Source organism: Mustela erminea, chromosome 3 (assembly GCF_009829155.1).
Source record: "Mustela erminea isolate mMusErm1 chromosome 3, mMusErm1.Pri, whole genome shotgun sequence".
NCBI lineage: Eukaryota > Metazoa > Chordata > Mammalia > Carnivora > Mustelidae > Mustela > Mustela erminea.
In genome coordinates, this window is record NC_045616.1 from 132,023,404 (window position 1) to 132,045,266 (window position 21,863).

A 21,863-nucleotide genomic window follows, 5' to 3' on the forward strand; every position below is an offset into this window, starting at 1 on the left:
GCAAAGGTTTTAGTGAACTCCCACATGACGGTAGTTGTACTTTAGTTACCCATAACTGGGAAACTATAGAATGACTCCTGGGTTACTAGGAACTGAGTAACACTTTTACATGACATGTAGTTGATTAGCCACTATAGCAAATCCCTGTAGAATACATTATTTATTCAGTTTATAGCTATTCTAGGGTCAGTATATACAGATTTTTAACTTTTACAGTGGTAGGGCATGCTATATCCAGTGGGGAGGAAGTTTCTAAGAAAAAAAAAAAATATATATATATATATATATATATAAATTTAGAGCAGCAATATGGAAGGTGGCTTAGAAGAAGGCCCAGTTAGAAGGTTGTCCTTGTAAGAGATCATAAATTCCATGATCAAAGACAGTGATGGTGGCAAAGGAAAGGAGGAGCTTTGAGAGATGTTTAGAAGTAGAAACTGAGAGGACTGTGACTGAGATCAGGAGTGAAGGAATGGAAAGAATCCAGGACTACCCCGAGGTATTCCGAGTTCGTGGCATTGATAATTTATGGCTTCTGTGTTAATTCTAGAATGAGAAGAAACTGTACGCAGTTGGGGAAGATGTGGAAATCTCCTGCTTTACTGGATTCACAACTGTGGGCTACCAGTACTTCAGATGTTTACCAGACAGGACGTGGAGGCGAGGAGGCGTGGAATGCCAACGTGAGACACAGGCGGACTTTGTGCATGACTGCTCTAAAGAATCAATGTGTCCCATACACCTAGAGCAAAATCACACCCTCACATCACTACTTCGTACGATTTTGCGTAACTCTGGTAAAAAGGTCTAGCGAAGCAGAAAAGAGGATTCATTTGGTAAAATTCAATTTCAAGATGTCTTCCTATTTCAGTTCTCAGGCTGCTGTATCTTAGCCTCCTAGACGCAGGACTACAAAGCATGTGCTTAGCAAAGAAATCCCCAAAATCCACTATCTACATCGAACCTCAGACCTCAGGACCTTGCCTGATGCCCCAATTAATGCAAATTGATGAGTCCCAGGAAGATGATACTTACATTCCTTATGTATCAGAAATGGGACTTTATGTGACATGCCGATTTCTCCTTGGAGCATGTTCGCATCCTTTATTAAGGAAGAGAGGAAGAAGCCTGCCCATTTGTAGGCTACGGTAAAGTCAAAATAAGATTTCTGGAAGGCTCAAGTAGTAACCCCAAAGAGTTACTAGGGAGCCCCACGAAGCAGAGTTGAGACCAGTGTCTATTAGGACGTCTGCCTCTGGTCATCCACACTGTGGTGACTTGCTTTTGGGAACCCCTGCTATGGAGAAGAAGAGAAAAAGTACATTTTAAAAGGAAAAATCCCAATAATGTAATGAAAGTGGAAAGTTTCTGGAGCCACATCCTTAGCAAGGGAACCTCAGATGATGGAGCTAAAGGGAGTGGCTCAGGGGAGAAGTCTCTCAAGGGACGGGTGGGATCCTTTGCCCACCCCCGGAACCCCACTTTTCTGATCAAAACACGGCCTTAAAGCTGCACCCATGCAATAAGTAGCATTAAAATCACCTCTTGGGCTGCCTAAAATCTGCTTACATTTGTTCAGTGTTCTGCTTCACTAAGCAAATCTGAAATGTTTCTCTGCCTGCAGAGACACAGTGCCTCAAGCCAGTCGCGCAAGAAGGTCTGACGATCTCACCATTTCAGAAATTTTATGAAATTGGCGATTCCATTGAGCTAACGTGCCCCAAAGGCTTTGCTGTTGCTGGGCCATCAAGGTACACATGCAGTGAGGGTTCCTGGACACCGCACATTTCAGACTCGCTCACCTGTGAAGAAGGTGAGTAGCAGCTCAGGGGTCTGCGGTCTGCTAAGATGCCCCCCTCCCCAGAGTGGTTGTATAGCATCCACAGTGGGGCTATTTCCTGAGTGTGTTTTGGGAAGGGAAAGTGGAAGTTTCCCCAATGGGCTGGGTTTCATATTTCAACCTGTGTCATAATGAAGACAGGCAGCAAATGAAAGTTATTAGTCGGGTAGATATCTTCAGACTTTAGAGGGTGAGGTCAATGTTCTTTTCCAATCGAATGCTTCAGGATTTGAATTTAACATCTAACAAAATCAGAATTTTTTAAAAGATTTTATTTATTTATTTGACAGAGAGAGAGAGAGAGAGAACAAGCAAGGGGAGTGGCAGACAGAGAGGGGGAAGCAGGCTTCCACTGAGCAGTGAGTCCCATGCAGGCCTCCATCCCAGGACCCTCGGATCATGACCTGAGCCAAAGGCAGATGCTGAACTGACTGAGCCACCCAAGCACCCTAACAAAATCAGAATTAATGAAAATGTGCTTAAAGTGGAGAGCCATAAAAAAGTAATGCATACTACTTTTTAATTACCTAAGCATTTTGTTTTAATTTAAAATATATAAATGCAGGATTATTCACTGATTTATCAAAGTAGGACCAAGATCTTATTTTCTAGAGGGTCTTCTGATATGAGTTCCAAGACTTCTTCCTCAAATAAAACAAATACATAATGCATTGTCTATGTTATCTCATATCAATTCCTCTAAAACAATGTGTGTTTTTTTTTTAAACTCCAGATGAGGCACTTCTTTTAAAAATCACCTCTGTTGGGGCGCCTGGGTGGCTCAGTGGGTTAAGCCTCTGGCTTCAGCTCGGGTCATGATCTCAGGATCCTGGGATTGAGCCCCACATCGGGCTCTCTGCTCAGCAAGAAGCCTGTTTCCCCCTTCTCTCTCTGCCTGCCTCTCTGCCTGCTTGTGGTCTCTGTCAGTCAAATAAATAAATAAAATCTTAAAAAAAAAAAAATCACCTCTGCTTAGGTTCCATCCCATGATTCTGATGTCACTGAGCTGCAGAGGGCCTGGTATTTGGTGTATATTTAAAATCTCTTCCAACTAGCCAGATCCATGCAGAGTTGAGAACCATTGTTTTGAAGAGAGGAAAAAACTTAAAGGCACTTTTGAAACAAATTAACTAGAGAAAGCTTTTAAATTTATCTACATCTGTATCTATCTATCAATATATACATAGAGTAGTCTGTTTACAAGCTTGTGTTGTATTTTGAGTAATTAGGGGAGGAATGTTCATTGAGGTAGTTCCACTTCTGGGTGGAAGCCTGCTTTTTTCCAGGAATCCACATACCAATCTTTATTTGGATTGAGCAGAACTGCCATGGTGATTTTAGTTAGGGGCAAGGATCTTTCAAAACTACAGCGTAAATGGTATTATAATGAGGGAAAAATCCCCTGAAGATACCACATAACCTCAGCTTGCTGTTGGCCTAAGATTTCCTCACCACAACAGGTGCCTCAACCCCCCTTTGATGCTTAGCAGGTGCCTTTCTGCTCCATCCCTGCCCTGCTCATTACTATCTAACTGCCTACTCACCAGATGAGCCTACAAACTGGGAAGTTCAATTATCAGGCAACTGTCATGGAGGGGCAGGAGAAAATAGTCTGGTGAGCAGTAATTTGGAAGAGTGGTTAAGGGCTTCTAATAATTCATATTTTCCAACTTTTTCGGCATGCTTTTTCAAAACATGTCTCATTTTTATTGAAAGAATCCTGGGGGCACCTGGGTGGCTCAGTGGGCTAAAGCCTCTGCCTTCAGCTCAGGTCATGATCCTGAGGTCCTGGGATCAAGCCCCACGTCGGGCTTTCTGCTCAGCAGGGAGCCTGCTTCCTCCTCTCTCTCTGCCTGCCTCTCTGCCTACTTGTGATCTCTGTCTGTCAAAAAATAAATAAGATCTTTAAAAAAAATAATAAAAGAAAGAAAGAAAGAGCGAATGAATCCTGGAAGATGTATCTGAGATCTGGTATGATCAGGCCCATTTTGCTTGGTTGGGCAATTTGGGTCAACGGGAACTGACCAACAGACGTACTCCTTCCCCAAGCTCACTGCCATCTGGCCTTCCATACCTTCTTCAGGCTATCCTAATGTGTGAATGAAAGGGGAAAAGTTAACCTATTAAAATAACCTTAACACTATTGATAAAGAGATATCACAGAAATTTGTGAGGACTTCAAATTGACATTATGGCTGGATTTCACTTGACTCCTGATAACGCATACAAGAGGGAACCACAGGCTTCAGATGGTTAACATCCTCTTGGCGTCTTAGGTAGTATCTTCTCTCTACAAACAGCAGCACTATCACACACACACACACACACACACACACACACTCACACACACACACTCCTATGAAGCATTTGGAGAAGAAATTGAAATTATAATCCAATCTGAGAGAATGAACTTTTCTACATCCAGATAAAGTAAATAAACATCCTATCTCATACATTCTCTTTCCAGCAACCCTGGCAAAAAGATCAATGAGGGAAGTCAGAGAGAGAGAGAGAAAATCAATAAAATTGAACACTTTCCTTTCAATGTGCGAGGAACTGTGAGACAAAGAGGCTTTCAGGCCATCCTTGGTTAGGAAAAGATTTTTTAATTATTTCAACGTGAAAAGGGTTTGGCTTCCTGAGGAAATGAGATAGTACATGCCTTCACAGTTACTTTTTCTTCCTCTGAGAAACTGACACTCCCAAAGATCCCCCCAATGCCAACCCTCCAAAGATCACAATGTTCTCCATTCCACATCCTTCACAAAGTGTGCGGCGCAGTGTGGCCAGCTGACAGCTGGTTCTGACTTCCACCTGACACACTGAGGGGTCGGACTCCTTGCATGTGATCAATGATAACTTTGAATCAGTAGTGCCAAGTGCTTGAAAGTTTATTCTTTTTGGAAACAATGTACAGCTCAGAGTCCTTCCCTGACCTAAGTGTGGACTTATTTCCAAAGGGCAGAGAGGTATAGCTTCTACAACAAAGAAAAATAATCCCATGTCAATGGAAAAGCTCAATATCTGAGACCTTCCCAGCAGTGGTAGGTCCCCATGTTCAGTAAAGTTATGGGCCAGATTTCACCGGAAGGAATAAGGTTCCTGACAGAGAATGAGAGTGGGAAATAATGAAATTCATTGCTATGAAGAATACCTATTGATTCTTAAAATCTTTATTTTTGCCTCTAGCATAAACCTCCTTCCCTCATCAAACCTTCTGCCTGGTAGTATAAAATGGGTATCTGTGAGCTTGGTCTCCTATTCCAGCATTTAATATGGCAGAATATCTAGCTATAGCTGCCTACTGCCATCCTTTGATGATTACTTGCTTCCAGAAGCCATTGTGGTTCTGTGGATTAGTCAAATTCAGTTCTGGGAAGTTTGTTTCATGCAATAGGCTCAGGAAGTCAACTCTAGGTCGAGTTCAACTAGTCTAAAGGTTCTCTGGATGGCCCTTCGTGTAAGCCAAGACAACCAAGACTTCCCCTTCATATAATACACCCAAGTGTTACTCCCTCTGCTTTAACGCCCATTGCTCACATACATACTGTTCAGTTGCTTGTCTTAGATCAAGCCTCATTTATTTGTGGATTGTTCCTTGTATTTCTCAGTTGAGGTCTCTTATTATATGGTCTCTGGAACCATGTTCCCTTTCTACAAAGCACCTATCATGGCCTTTATGTATAAACCCATTACTATGATTATGATTATACTATGTTTTCACAGTGTCCTTTACATTCATGCAAAAAAGGGGACCACTTCTGTTTTCATTCTTTTTATCTTTTTTTCCCCGCCATCCCATGCTAGTGCCTAGAATATCATGCAGGGATAAACACCTGCATTCAGAGTTGCATTTCTCCATGGATTCTTCTTAGAAGAAAATCTGACTTTCGAGACATTACCCCCAAAAGAACCATTTTCACCATTGTCACCACCATCACTAAAAGTGATGGATATTATTTTGATCCTCATCTCCTTTGACCTCTTAGGAACATCCAACAGTGTTGACATTCCTTTTCTTTCCGTGGCTCCCAATATACAACACCATCTTGTTTGACTTCTGCCTCTCTGGCTGGTGCTCTCTGTTTTTGGCAGCCTCCCGCCTGTGCTTGGACATTAAATGCTGGATTTCCTCAAGGCTCATATCTGTCCTCTCCCCTTATGCTACTTTTTCCTGCTGGGGAATCATACCCATACATATGGCTTCAATGATTCCCCAAAGAACAATAATAACAAATTTATTTCATTAGCACAGACTTCTCCACTGAGCTTAAACCCAAATGGCCACATGTTAATAGATACATTTAAAATAGATACATTTTATGTACCTATTTTGATATAGTTTGTTTAAGTGTCTAAAAGACACCATAAATTTAAGAATGATTGGGTGGCTCCGGTAATGATCCCAGGATCCTGGGATCAAGTCCCACAATGTGCTCCTTGCACAGCAAGTAGCCTGTTTCTTCCTCTGCCTGCTGGTCCCCTTGTTTATGCTCTCTCTCTCTTTCTCTCAAATAAATAAAATCTTTTTAAAAAATAAAGATACCACAAATTTAACATTTGCAGACAAGAACTCTTGAGTCATTACCCTTCCCTCCCTAAAACTAAGCATCTTTTTTTTTTAAGGTTTTATTTATTTATTTGACAGAGAGAGAGATCACAAGTAGGCAGAGAGGCAGGCAGAGAGAGGGGGAAGCAGGCTTCCTGCTGAGCAGAAAGTCTGATGCGGGGCTCGATCCCAGGACTCTGAGATCATGACCTGAGCTGAAGGTAGAGGCTTAACCCACTGAGCCACCCAGGTGCCCCCCCAAAACTAAGCATCCTATAATATTTTCTGTTTCAGTTAAGGCACCAAAGCCTATTGTCTAATGCAAGCCAGAAACCTAAGAATCATACTTTGCAGCTCACACAGCTTGCCCACGATATGCAATTTCATCCATTTAACCTGCTAAATATGTCCCAGGCTTATCTACTTCTCTTCATTTCCAACTCAACATTTTGGTCCAAATTACCGTCCTCTTTCACCTGAACTACTATAATCATCTCGTAGATTGTCTACCTTCTCTGTCACCATGCCTCTTCAAATCCGTTCTCCACACAGAAGCCAGAATTAATTTCTTTTTCAGAATCCAGACCTGATTTTGTCATAGGACCCCCTGTTTAAACCCCACCGAAGACTGGTCATTGTTTATAAAATAGAGGCAAAAATCTTTCAAAAGCCTTGTAAGCCCCCACACAGCCTGACACACACTTACCTCTCTGGCCTCATCTTGTTCCATGCTTTTGTTTTTCTGCACTAAAACCACACAGGCCTTCTCACAGTTCCAGGAAATTCACTTGCTGCCTCTCTTTTGACTTTCCATGCCTGATGGTTCCTCAGCCGTGAACACTTTCCCTTTCGTCTTTCCATTTTGCCAGTCCTAACCTTCCTCATGACATCAGATTTCTTGATTATGTGCTTTCTCTCTACTAGCATGAATAACACGAGCAATTCTATTTGTATTCATGTGTTTGATTAATGTCAGTCTGCCCTCACAAAACTCTAAGCTCTGTGAGCATAGACTCTGTGTGAAATTGTACTCAATCCACTATTTTCCAGAACTTAACACAGTGCTGAGAGCATCATAGTCACCCAAGAAGTATTTTAAGAACAAATGAACAGAAATTTCACCAATTCCATTTTCTTCAGTTCCATGAACTTTACAGCGACTTTAGGCTGGGAAAAAGACGGCTCATGAGAGCTAGAAAGGACCTTTCAGACAAGATATTTCATGACAACATATTTGGAAAAAGGCAAAATGAATGCCCTTATTATAGGTGATAAGAGAGAACTTTTCACCACTGCCTTCCCTCCTACGTCCAAACTTAATCATTTGGAATCCATGCGTTGCACGGCTCTTTACCTCTTTTCTTTTGTTTCAGATTCTTTGACAAAATTAAAGGGCCATTGTCAACTAGGACAAAAACAGGTGGGATCTGAGTGCATTTGCATATCTCCAGAAGACGACTGTGGGTGAGAGATACTCTATGGACTGTATTTGGAAAATGGGAAAACCAGTCTAGTGTAACCAGCTCGATAGAGGAGCTGAGCTTCTTGAAGCACAAACACGAAACATATTAATTTTTCACATAACTGATACCCCCTCTGCTGTGTTGATTTCTTCCCCACTGGTAGCAAGCTTTCTTAATTATCTCTCAGCCCCATTCCCTAAGTTTGTGTGGCATTTGTTTATGAAGAAACTTGTAGTTTTGTTTATGAAGACTTATTCCTGTCCATAATGGGTTTCAGACTCAATTATTCTCAAAACCTTCCTCTTGCTCCTAAGCATGGGACAAGGTTGTGATTTCAAAAGCTTAGAATAGAGACAGTGGCATGAGTACAGACTTCACACATAAACACACCACTTTGTCAGTTTATTTTTTCATGCTGGGGTAGAGAGAATGAAGAGGGAAAATGATACATCTCCCTCTGACTGCCATGACTAGATGACTATCTCCTTTTTGTTGTTACAATTGCCTTATCTTTTCTTAAAGTAATCTCTACACCCACTGTGGGGTTTGAACTCACAACCTCGAGATCAAGAGTCACTTACCAGCCATCACCCCTAACTGCCTTTTCTTTACATGAACAAACTAAGGAGAGTCAAGGGAGCTTCTTAATTTAAGGGTTACTTTCAGCTGAGTTTAATTCAAAACAATGTTAGCTGAAGATAAATTTTGTTTCTCTATCTCACAAAATAAATGCAGAGGTAGGCATTCTAGGGCTAGTATGACGACTCTCTCGTTGCCAGTAAGACTGAGGCTCATTCCAGCTCTGGTTCTACCGTCGTCCTAAAAGTTATTTCATGGTCAGAGATCGCTCTGTAGAAGCAGGAAGGGAGAATACCAAAAATGGACATTTTCCCTCTTTTTAAGGAGAATTCTTGGAACACCCATCACTCACTTCTATCTCATTAAACTTCACTTATTCATATGGCCACATGAACTTGCAGGGGAGGCTGTGAAGTACAGTACTTTGGCTGGATGCATAGGCCCTATGAATAAAGTTACAGTCAAATGACTGAGGAGGAGAAAGACTGAACATTGGGATAGTAAGCCAATAGACTGGGCCCAGGTGTTATCCTTCACTTTTAACACTAAGTAGCTCTCATGTTCCTCCATGCTGGTGAACGAACACTTACAGGGATTTCTTATTTATTTAGGAACACTCTAGGGTATTTTTGCATATAATGCCACAAATAGAATTCAGCACAAAGGTGGTCCTCTCTACCTGCCCCCCACCCCAATCTTCACCAGAAATGGTCCACCGTGTAGCTTCTTGCTGGTGGAGTCTTCCTCATCCAGCAGATGGCCTCCTGGGGAGTACATGCAACCCTCATATTGCCCATGTAATGCAGGGGAAGCTTCTGTCTTAATCTTTGCAATACCAAGTTGGGAGAACACAAACCATCCTCTGGAACTGTCAGAATTTCAGCTCTTCCTTACCTCTCTAGCCTCTTTCTGTAGTCCTCAGCTCTACTTTACACAGCATTGAAGGTATTTGTGAGAAGTGACTGGCCCCACAGCTTAAGTTCTCTGCGCACAGAGAGTGAGTGGCCTTTATTCCTGGAGATCAATTTACACACTGATGCCCTGATTGTGGACTCTAAAACTGACATCCAAGAAGAAATTCAAATTTACAGTAATCAAGAAGCTCTTATCCTCGCAACAAAAGGAGCACTGTGGCCACTGGCTAGGTTTCGGGAGGAAGACCCAGCATCTACTTAGGAAGATTAAGCAAGTTACCCCGGGAATGACATAAAAGCTCATGCCCTCAATTGCAGTACGAACACACTTGCAAATATATATATATATATATATATATATATATACACACACACATATATATGACATCACTCCTGTGATGTATATATATATACATATATATATATATCACAGTACAAACACACTTGCAAATATATATATATTTTAAATATATATATTTATAATATATATTATATATATAAATAAGTGGTGTCATTTACGCTCTTCTCATTTTGACTACCCGTCGTCATTCAGGGAAAATTCATCACTATTCACATGGAGATTGAAAAAATACTATTTGGCTCATTTGAACATCCAAAATTTTCTTGATTCCAGTACCTTTTTTTTTTTTTCCCTTTGAGGGGGAAAAAGGAGGAGAAAAACAGGAGTGATGTTATTTCCTTTTCGCATATTCTAATTATAAAAAGAAATAAGGGCAGGTCACATTGTGGCATATTAATGCATTAGACTTAATCTAGAACCCCTATAGCTTTTTGATGTGTTTTATTTCTTCTCTCTTTGAATTCCTGTTTGGTTACTTGGCTTCCAATGGAGGTGAACTTAACAACCATACTTGAATGTTTTGTCTTGACTTTGTAACTGTGGCTACTTGAAATGAAGTTTATCTGGGGTTGATGGATGAATGGTAGATTTTTGCAATGTCTCAAGGCAATAGGATGTGTATTATTAAACTGTAGATATTCTTAGTACAGTAAATTTATGCTGATAATTTTATTTTGTATAATTTTTACCTTTTTGTTAGTATTTTTTCCTCCCACTTTATTGGTTTGCCTTCTGAGCTACCCCTCCTTAGCCCCCTTCTCCCCCAGTGTTTCAGTAAATTTAATTTAGGGTGCCTAGAAATTGCAAGTATTTTTGATTTGTATTTTATTATAATTTACACAGACAACTGGGTTTGTGACCTGTATTACTCCTGGTATCTTTAAAATATTGTGGGCGTTTTAATAAATTTTATATTTATTTTTTGCACTCAAATATATATATATATGTTTACATATATATATATATATATTTGTAAGTGTGTTTGTACTGCGATTGAGGGCATGAGCTTTTAGTATATATATCTGGTTTCCAAATACTGAGTGTTATGGAGTTCTGAGGCAGTCTAGCATATATGAGCCAGATTGGTCAGGGTTAGCTTCCAAGTGCAGAAGGCAGAAGTGCAGCCAGTAATTGAACTGGACACAGAGAGGCACAGAAGAAAGACAATGCAATGCTGATGGAACAGAGCATGGGATGCCAACAAAGGAGAAGTAATCTTATCATTTTCAAAAATGAGCAATACAATTGTCAGGTGATAGCGATCAGGAAGGAAAACAATACAATTCTAGAAAGGAAAGTTAATTGGAGTCAAGTTGTAGAAAGTTAATTGGAGTCAAACTGACTCCAATTGAGTCAAGATCCTCAATTTGAAGATCTTGAAGACCAGAATTGAAGAATTCAGACTTTGATTTGAAGACAATTGGCAGGAACACCAAGATAAAGATGAAACGTTAGAAGGATGAATCATAGGGCACGCAAGATGAGACGAAGAACCAAACAGAGAGAGGCTGGGGATGGGGGGAGCATTGGGGAAGAAAACTGGGTGGTGAGTCTACATATTATATTGGCTGCCTGCCATCTCTTTTTTTCTAATCTTCATATGCGAATGTTTGCTTTCCTCTCTTGGGCAGCCATTATTCAGAAGATGTCTGCGTGTTTGATACAGACACCAGCCGTTACTTTACTTCATCTGCTTGTAAGTTTTTGGCCGAGAAATGTTTAAATAATCAGCAACTCCATTTTCTGCATATTGGTTCCTGCCAAGATGGTCCACAGCTAGAATGGGGTCTTGAAAGGAGAAGACTTTCAACCAATAGCACAAAGAAAGAATCCTGTGGCTATGACACCTGCTACGACTGGGAAAAATGTTCAGGTGAGCTCCAGTAGTGACCACGTCCTAGAAAGGCTCACACATAATCTTCATCTCAACTAGCTCATCTTTTTTTAAAGATTATTTATTTATTTATTTATTTATTTGACAGACAGAGATCACAAGTAGGTAGAGAGGCAGGCAGAGAGAGAGGGGGAAGCAGGCTCTCCGCCGAGCAGAGAGCCCGATGTGGGGCTCCATCCCAGGACCCTGGGATCATGACCTGAGCTGAAGGCAGAGGCTTTAACCCACTAAGCCACCCAGGTGCCCTGCAACTAGTTCATCTTATTTGCATTTATACTCTTTTTAAAAACAGAACAAAAACTTTTCCTTAATCAAAAATAACTCCTTTACATTGTAAAAAAAATTTATAAAGTCAAAATAGAAAGAAAGAAAAAAACATAACCCACCCACTGTTAGAAATAGCCACTTTCATAGTTTTAGGGTGAATCTTCCTAATTACTGTTCATTGCGTATACAATCAGTACTACCCTTAGACTCCAGTAGAAAATCACCTGTCCCAGTCTCATGCTTCAGGCACCATTCCCCACCCCCAGCTTTGGAAAGCTTTCATCAGAATTGTCTAAGTTTTCCTCTGGCATCTGGAACTGGCTGGGACAACATAGCCAGAGGACCCTGAGCCTAGACCAAATTCCTCGTGGATACTAATTGCCAGAAGCATCTTCTTCAAATTTTTTTAAGTCCTCCTGCAGTGCCTGGGACTAGCCAAGGCTGGCAGTGTTAATCAGGTAGGACACTCTGGGCCCAGATGGGGTTGGCTCATGGGCTCAGGCACTGATTCTCCCTTGTGGAACATTCTCTGACATTCTGCTTCTCTCTCACCATGCATGGGGTCAACCAGCTGCTCCAAGGAGCTCTGGGACTCATGCCTGTAGAGCCATCTGTGACTCAGAGCTAGAACATCATTTCCAGAAAGCAGTCTGGTGAGCCACCAACCAGCAGGGTATTTGTCAAGACTGCTTGAGATTGGACTGCTGGTATGGTGCTGACCCTCTAAATTAGAGTGATTGTTCTTATTTATACAGAGAGGCATTTCACAAAAAATAAAATAAAAATAAAAAATTCCCCAGGGCCTTATAAATCTCAGGGATGGCCCTGATTACACTGCATTTTTTTTTAAAAAAGTATCACCCTTTACATCTTATTTTATATATTGCTGTTTTTCACTTAATACATCATGAAACTATTTTCACGTCATTATATATTATTTTGTAACATAATTTTCAATGTCCGCCAAAAACCTATATGGACATTCTATAATTTATTTAACTAGTCTTAAGTGTCTAGATTCTTCCCAATATTTTGCTGTTATAAACGGTGCTATAATAGACCAATCTGTCACAGATAAATCTTTAAGATTATTTCCTTAGGATATACCTTAGAAAATGAAATTCTTAGGTAAACATGACTTCTGAATATAAAGTCTTTGTTGGTACTATGTATCAACTTGCTTTCCAGAAATGTTTTTACCATATTATATTCCTACCTACAAGGTATAATTAAGACTGCCTTCCATACATTTACCAATGCTTGGAGTTTTTACTCCTTTATTTCTCTGTCAATTTGATACTCAGGAAGTGGCATTACGTTTCTACTTTCTGTAAGTTGCCCAATTCTGATCAGTATCAAATCATCTTGTAGCTAAACACTACTACTCATTTTTCATTACCAGACTAACACCATTACCCAACTGACATATCTCTCATAGATGATAACTTATGGTAGAAAAGTACTGAAAGTATTATGTAATATCATTTTATATTTAAAATATAACCTTTTTCTTTGAAAATGGTAGCATAGGAACATTACTGTCAGGAATGCACACTGAAGATTAAAGGAAACAGGATAAAATGGTCCCTATCTGTGCTACAATAGGGGAACTGGTATTTGAGGATGTGTTTAGTGTGAGCTTCCCTTCTTCCATACTTATCATGAAGAAAAGATTTTCATGGAACCCTGTATAGTAATGAATTTTTTTTCTATTTTCCACAAATTATTCTTTTCAGATCTGTCAGAGTAACAAATAATATCTGGCTTACAATTTCATCAAAATCTGCTTTTTCTATTAGCTCTTCACTGTACATATATATAAATCCTACAGTCTCCTGGAGTCTGAGCTTGTCTAAAAAAAGAACACAGAAAAGTTTGAATATTTAATCAATATTGCTCAAGTTAAGAGAATGTCCTGGGATAATCAAACTAATACATGGATATTTTGTGATGAGAAATTTAAGCCATTTAAAAGATTCCTTAGTTTTATACACCATCAGAGTACTGAAAGCATTTTTCCACCTAAAGATATGGTCTGCCTGGGTCAGTCTTCTTCAATTGGTGGGGAAAAGTCAATGTCACAAAGAATTCTGTTCAGTAACACTATAGAAGAGCATCACTGTACAAATCACAGCATTTATGAAGAGAGAGAAAGCTAAAAATGTATTTTTAGCAATCCACTCATGGCAAGTTGGGATATTATTAATTTTGAGTTGAACTGAAGGTCTTCTTGGTTGAACTGTGTTCTTGAATACATTGCATACTTTGCTATGCTTTTCCTTCTCTAAAATGAAATAAAGAAAGGTTTAAAAATGGAACTTCAAAATTACATAAAGTTCACTTTTCAAAAGTTAGAACATGAATGGCTTCTTAAGGAGCCTATTTTTATGGACATGGGATGTTTTGCCTAAATTTCAAAAATGTCCACCATTGGCTAATTGAAGGGGGAAATTTATTCAGCACACATCCATTTAGTAGCCAAGATGTGGACGTCACTGTACAAGGTATGATAAAGACACTGAAGATAAAGGATAAAAATCTTCTGGCCTGGAAGTGTTTCATAAGGCTGGTAGCATGAGAACTGAATGTTGGAGGATGCATTAGTAGAGGTGGTGGGAAGGGCCTTTGGTGCTGGTAGTCTACGGATAATCTTGCTAAGAGCATTTAAGCCATAACCATCCTAAAGGAATGGTGACCATGGCCTTTCCAAAAGCCTGGGGAATGGACATCCTCTCCAGAGGTGTCCTTCACTAAACCCTATTGTTTACAACAATGAGCAAGACCTTTCCCAACTAGAATCTTCTCTAGCTGGTGACAGAGGGCTTACAAGAGAATGCATGCTCTTTCATGAAATGTTTCCTACCAAAGACAGGAAGTCTACAGGAAGTCAATGAGTGTCTCCCTACTTCTTTCCCCCATTTTCTTACATTGGGAAAGAACCGATATCTGCCTAAAAGAAGCTTCTTCTTAATGACATCATCGCTGATTCTCAGTCTGACTCAGATAATTTGGCAACATGAGTTTTCCCAGATCTATCAATACACTTCTTTTTGAATATTTACACCTGTAACCCAAAATTCAGAACTGAAATCAACTGATGAACCTGAATTAATTGAGCACCTCAGTAAGTGGTAAATGGGACATAGAGATGAATGATCTCTCAAATAAACCACTTATAACTGTCTTGAGAGAAAGACATGTCAGTGTCAGATATAGTACTAACAAATGTCAGATATAGTACTTACAGATTTACACTATTAAAGTTTAGTTAAAATTTTAATTGGCGTTTAGTTGGTATGGGACAAGTGACTATGAAATGCTTCATGGAGGAAGTGAGACCTGTAAAAACTGGATATGTGGAGGAAAGTGGGAGGGAGCACATCAGTGTAGCAAAAGAAGAGGATAGCGTGGGCAAAAGTACAAAAACGAGACAACCACTGAGGTCTTGGTTGGGAGGCACAGAGGGACTTACTCTACCTGGAAGACAATATGCAAAGAGATTTTAACGTCAAACTGTAGAGGACCTTGACCTCTGATTAAAATATGCATGTATATAAATGAGCCTATATCACTTTACTCAAAATTTTTGCAATATTCTTGGCTTTGACAAGTTTATCTCAAGTAATTATTTTAAAGTGATTTCATGAATGCAAGATCTATATGAATTATGAAGTGACTGGGTAGTTTTGAAACCAGGCCTCATGAAAGAATCATCCACCCAGAAATATTCTAGAAAGAAATCAGTAACTGTGGTGTAAGAGTTATGTTAAAGAATTAAAGCCTGTGGGTCATTTATGATCTAAAACCTGCCTCTACCACTTACTAATTGTGGAACCATGAGCCAATCACTCAAGCTCATTAACAAGCTTGTGTGTAGAATTAGCATGATAATATAGAATCCATATGTTTTTTGTGAGGATTAAATGAAATAAAGAATGTAAATCTCTTGGCTTATTAGGTGGTTCATAGCACCTTCTCAACAGAAGTTAACTAAATGTTCTTGGGTGGTGCCAATGAGAAATAACAGCGAGGAGAGACAGAAGACATCGTCAAAATGGATTGACAGGATGTAGCGATCAACTGGATGTGGGCAGTGAGTGGGAAGGAGGTGCCAGAAACAGCCCAACTTCTGAATCTTACTGGCTTACTAGTGCATTCTGGTCTCTTCCAACCAGATGACTCCATTCGAGCACAGTTGGGTCTTTTGGATCATTGCCTTTTTTTCCAGCTTTCTAATACATTGTCACCAAAGTGCCTGCTGCTCTGGGAACAAACGAGGTAAAATCAAACCCCAAAGTCTGTGGTGAGTCATACTATCTCCCTCTCGTTTCAGCTTCCACTTCCAAATGTGTCTGCCTGTTGCCTCCTCAGTGCTTCAAGGGTGGAAGCCACCTCTACTGTGTCAGAATAGGATCATCAACGAATGAGAAAACAGTGAACATCTGCGAAGTAGGAGCTGTACGATGTGCCAACAGGAAAATGGAAATACTGTATCCTGGGAGGTGTTCAGCCTAAAGCAATTACTGATAAACAGATTTACTCTCTAAAAATAATTTCTACAAAAGGGCATCCTTCTACAAACAGCAGACTGGTGTGCCCAGAGCTTAGACATCAATTCTTTTGTGTTATTTTCATACAATTATTCACCTTGCCTTAGCCTTTCCCATCCAGTTTTAATCCATGATGTTCTGTAGTGTACACCCAGATAACAGCTTTCACATTAACCCAGTAAATTCTTCTGTTCTTGTTGCACTAAAATGATGGGACTTCTGAGGACCTTATGAAGCCTGTAGTATTAAACATTCTCAGAAATAGAATTGAGAACAAAAACCATAATTGTCTTAAATTAATAAATAAACAAAAACGTACAACTTGTAAAACACATTCTTGAAACCCAGCCTTCCTTCATGCACTCATTCAGCAGATAATTCTGAATGTCTACAATGTGCCAAGTACTGTTTAAGATGCCAGGGAATTAACGGTGAATAAAAAGACAAAATCCCTTGCCTTCATGAAGCTCACAGTCATGTGGAGGAAGACATACAAAAAATAAGCATATAAATATATAATATTTTTGATGATGACAATTGTCATGGAGAAAATAAGGTAAGGAGAGAAGAGTTCCATCGTCTTATGCCCGGAAACACACTACAGTAATAAGCATCACAGTAAGGATGATTGAAAAGAAGTGGAAATTCCCTCATGTAAGGGAGTTAGTAAACTTCTGGAGTTCCATACTCTTAGGAAAAACAAGTCTCCTTGCCTCGGCTAAAGTGCATCCTGAAGCTTTTGAGCTGAAGCATGTGATGAGTGGAAAATAAAATCATTAGAGAATTGTGAAGGAATATTTTTTAAATTAAATTATGTCTTCTGCATTGGGCCACACCAAGTAGACACCCATTTCTTAGAGAAGCTAGGGTGTCATTTTATTGGGAAAGAGGAGCATCTTTAGAACAACAGTTCTCAATACTGATGTGCATCAGTCACCTGGAGTGCCTGCTAATTGATACACGTACCTGCAACACTACCCCCCCTACCCCCAGTTTCTGTTTCAGCAGGTCTGGGGCGGGGCCTGAGAATTCTTAACAACTTTCCAGGTAGACTGACCATCAGGAGTAAGACATTTTGAAAACAGTTTAGAAATGGAGTCATCCCAAAGTTCATTCTGCTTGATTTACTAACTGATCTCAAAGCCTTACTTAGCTAGCCAATCTCCAAGCCTGTGAGTCAAAGATTTCCTTCCTCTAAAACCCAGTGGGATTCCCACCTAGTGGAAGGGGGCCATGAGGCAAGGCCACCAGCAACACCCTCATCAGACCTGACACATTCAATGTGGCTCCTCCCCCAGCTCTTTCACCATAAGAGCTGTTAGCAACATCTGAAACATCTTGCAACATCAAAGGAGAAGTACAAGGAAGGAAAAAAACTTAGGAACAGAAACATTTTCCTGGTGTAACAGCCATCGAGTGGGAATTTTTATTTTCCCAGGAGTTAGTAACCCATCTTCTCCGGTCATGCCATCCCCTCCCATCTCACAGAAGTGGTGCCACCTTGTCAGCACCCATGCCTTCAGCACTCCCAAGACAAAGAGGGAAGGCAAAGGGGCCTGGCTGCCTTCCACTAGGTGGGAATCCCATTGAGTTTTAGAGGAAGGAAATCTCCTTCTACTCACAGGCTTGGGGATTGACTGGTTAAGATTTTGAAATCAGTAATTCAACATGAGGGCAAAGAAGCATTCAATACTCGCATGTCCTCAGAAGAGGCACTAACAACTGAATTAAGAACTTTTCCTCAAGACTGAGCTGGTGCTGCTCTCCCCAGATCTCAGGTCTACCTCACATCTTTCTGAGGGGTCAGAGGAAGAGAGAGGGAGGCCAGGGCAATCCACAGCCGAGTAAATACAGTGTTCATAGAGAGTCCTACTCCCCGCCCAAGTTCTTTTCCTACCCTGAGTGAAGAGGTAGAGATGCTGAAAGTATCCACCAAAGCCAGGCAACCGAAGCCCAGTGATATTCTTCTCTAAGGCAAGGGAAACCGGCGGTAAGGCTACAGGTGCTGCTCCCACTGGCTGGTGGGATGCTGTGCAGTCTTCGAGCTGACCCCTGTGAGCAGGTTGCAGGAGTCGTCTCTCTGGGAGGTATGGATCCTGATGAGGGCAGATGTGGAGGCATTCTCCCTTCCTGAGTCTGAGACCACTTTCTGCCTAGAGGGTGCTGAGGACGGGATGCTACAAGAGTGGCCCTCACCATTTTCACAGAAGGGGGCTGTCTTGAGTAGGAAAAGATGGATGCAACACTTTCTCCATCAGAGTCCCAAGACAGAGAGTGAAGGATGCTGATGGTTCTCATGGCTCCTGAGGAAGGACACAGTGAAGAGGAAAAGTAGGCACTTGGAGGATCCTGTATCTTGGACATGAGAAGACACAGTGGCCTTTCTCACAGGAAGTTCTGAGGGTCTGAGTGGGTAGGAGTAAAGCAAAACACCAAACCAAGGAAACAGAGGTCACCAATAACACAGAACCAGATTTAGAAAGAACGAGTCAAAGGTGATACAGCATCATTGACCTTGCCACTTATCCTAGCCCATTTCCTTGCTTCCAGCACCAAAGACCAAGATCCGGCAAATGCAAGGGATGCAGGTGTCCTAGAATGAGACCTGCCTCTCCCCATTACCCCTGGGAGGGGTTGGAAAGGTGCCAGAACAACCCGCCTGCCTTCCCTGCTCTAAGCTCACTGATGCATGAGCCTGGCTAACTGAAGGCAGGGAAGGAGGTGAGATGTCAATTGGGTAGGAGATTGGAGACTTAAACTGGACTAACTTTGAAAAATAGAAACTGACCAGAAATCTATGTGATCTTTCCCAGATTTAATTAAGGCAAGAGAAAAAGAAAAATGGAATTTGGCAGAGCAAAGTGAAAGCTAAGAGTATTAGTTTGCTAGGGCTGTTGTGACAAAGGACCACAAACCAGGTGACATAAAACAAGAGAAACGTATTGTCTCACAGTTCCAGAGGCCAGAAACCTGAAATCACTGCATCAGTAGGGCCATGTTTCCTCTGAAACCTAGAGGAGAGAGTTCTTCCTTGCCTCTTCTGGCTGTTGGTATTTGCCAGAAATCCTCAAGTGTTCTTTGACTTGAAGGACCATTACTCCAGCGTCCGTCTCCATCAGGACATGGCTGTCTTCAATGTTTTCCTTCTGTGCATGTCCGTCTGCCCAAATTTGTATGGTTTTGTGAGGACAGCAATCATGTTGGGTGACACCCACTCTCACAACCTCATCTTCAATAAGATTATGTCTGCAAAGACACTCTCTCTCTAAACATGGTCACATTAACAGCTACCAGAATTCAGATTTCAGATTTAAGAATTCAGATTTCAGCATATCTTTTTTTTTTTTTTTTTTTGCAGATACAATTCAACTCATAGCACTGTGACTGGGAAGAAAAGTTTTACTGTCTACACACCATAATGTAATCAAAGCTTGATACCAGTTATTATATTCATGTTACTTGATTAAAATCAGTCATGTTTGCTTTGAAGTATGTTACTTTTTTACTTGTAACGGTCTTCCCTTTCAATGGTGATTAGTTGGTCTTTTTACCACTTAGTTACCTTTGTTTGAAAGGATTTTTTTGAGTGCATTAAAGTTTGCATCAGGCTTAATTTGCATGCCATTTACCAGTTGAATTTTTCACACTCCCATATTAATATTAATACAGCAATTTAGTACAATAAGTGTTAAGAGCTAGAGATTAAATTGTCATCATGAAGCAGAGAGCAAAACTGAAACATATTAAATACCTGGAATTTGGACCTAGAATGTCCAAAGCTGTCCTAGAAGATTAAATAAATTCCTGATCAAAGGTAAAAGCTTATCCTCTTAAGCTATTGGAGATGACTACTAAGCATTCATGCTTATAGCTTCTGTAACTGGAAACCGAACTGGGTCCTTTTTTTATATATATGGATTTTGATTTTTGTTGATTTTGCAAGAAACTGACAAAATAAATGAAACCCCAGTTTAAAGAATCTTATAAATTGACATACCATATCTCTCATATATCCTGGAAGCAGAATTCTAAGTCTGTGATTTTAAAAACTCTCGTCCACTCATGGGGGGTGACATTCAAGCTTAAGTAAAGATTTCCTGTTTTGACAGTCTCCAGTAAAGTTCACTAAATTTGAGAATATGTTAGTGATTTTTCTTTTTTTTTCTTTCTTTTTTTTTTTTTTTTTTTTACAAAAGCCTCCCGCAATGGACATTCCTTTAGTTTTAAAGACTGAGCTCTTCTGTTCTTTCCAGAAGAACACCCACAAGCTAGACCTAATCCACATCCCTTGCTAAATTCTAATTCTGAGTCACAAGAATCTGACAGATCATGATGTCTCTGGTTGGTGTTGGGCACCAAATATCCTGAAGCTTGGTTAATTAGATTCTAAATGGCTGGCTGTCTCTAAGGTCACCTTCATTCTTTTGGAATACATTGTGTATGGAATCAATGAGGCATCAAGCTTCTAACCAAACAAATGGCCTGTAAAATCATAGTTGTATAAAAGCGAGACAGGCCACTGTTAGCCTATTTGTCTTCTTGACAAGTTATAGAGGTACAGCTTCAGTTCCCCATGTCAAATGTCAGTTAGCACAGGTATGTGTCACCAATCAAGGGACTCCAACGGACAGATGGTCGTGCTCACAAAGATTTATATAGAAAGATGTTCATAACAACATTATTTATAATGGCAAAAAATGACAGCACCTAAATGTCTAATAATAAATTATGGCCCCTTCCTGGGATGGAACAGCCTGAGACCATGGACAAGTTATCTTTGGAAAAAGATTTTAAAGGACATAATAAAAAGTGAAAAACAGGGCTACAATACTACCTATGATTCCAGCACCATAAATCGTGTGTGTATAAATGTTTTTTAAAACAACGATTGGAAAAACAAATCTCTAGAATATGGAGTCATTTTTATTTTCTTTTCTACATTTTTCTCCATTTTCTAGATCTTCTACAGCCAGCATGCATTTATTATGCCCATAATTGGGCATAAAAGTCATTCTAAAAATTTTCTCTTCTACTTAGGTGAAAAGATAGTTAATTCTGTATAGATATACTGGTGGCAAATTGGCTTTGAGGTTCAAGCCAGCCCCAGGGGTCTAGACTTGCCTACATGAAGTGAGCGGTAGCTTTCAACTAAACATGTGAGCCCCATGTGCATTCATTTATTCATTCATTCATTCACAAGCATTTTCTGAGTAGTTGATAAATCTCACAAGTTAGGTCAGTTATCAGGTAGAGATTTTGGAGGTACTTACAGTAGACTGGGAAGATTTTAAAGGTATACTTACACCAGTATTATACAAAATAGAAAGCAATGAGTTAGTACTAAAAAGTTACAGGTATAGATAACATCTTTACAGAATTAAAAAACTGGACAGTTAATAAAATAAAGTCAAGCATAACTTCTCAAAGTCTGGTAACAGTTGGAGAC

General features: G+C 40.1%; 1 protein-coding gene across 1 annotated transcript in view; it reads left to right on the forward strand.

Moving 5' to 3' along the window:
- The window catches only part of C6 (complement C6), a 60,929-nt gene extending 44,050 nt beyond the window's left edge, over positions 1-16,879 (forward strand). Inside the window, exons 15-19 of the mRNA XM_032337510.1 lie at positions 551-683; positions 1,625-1,813; positions 7,763-7,853; positions 11,338-11,579; positions 16,201-16,879. Of these exons, the coding sequence (XP_032193401.1) occupies positions 551-683; positions 1,625-1,813; positions 7,763-7,853; positions 11,338-11,579; positions 16,201-16,382 (837 nt within the window). The 3' untranslated portion in view covers positions 16,383-16,879. The remainder of the gene's footprint in view (positions 1-550; positions 684-1,624; positions 1,814-7,762; positions 7,854-11,337; positions 11,580-16,200) is intronic.
- The last annotated feature ends 4,984 nt before the right edge of the window (positions 16,880-21,863 follow it).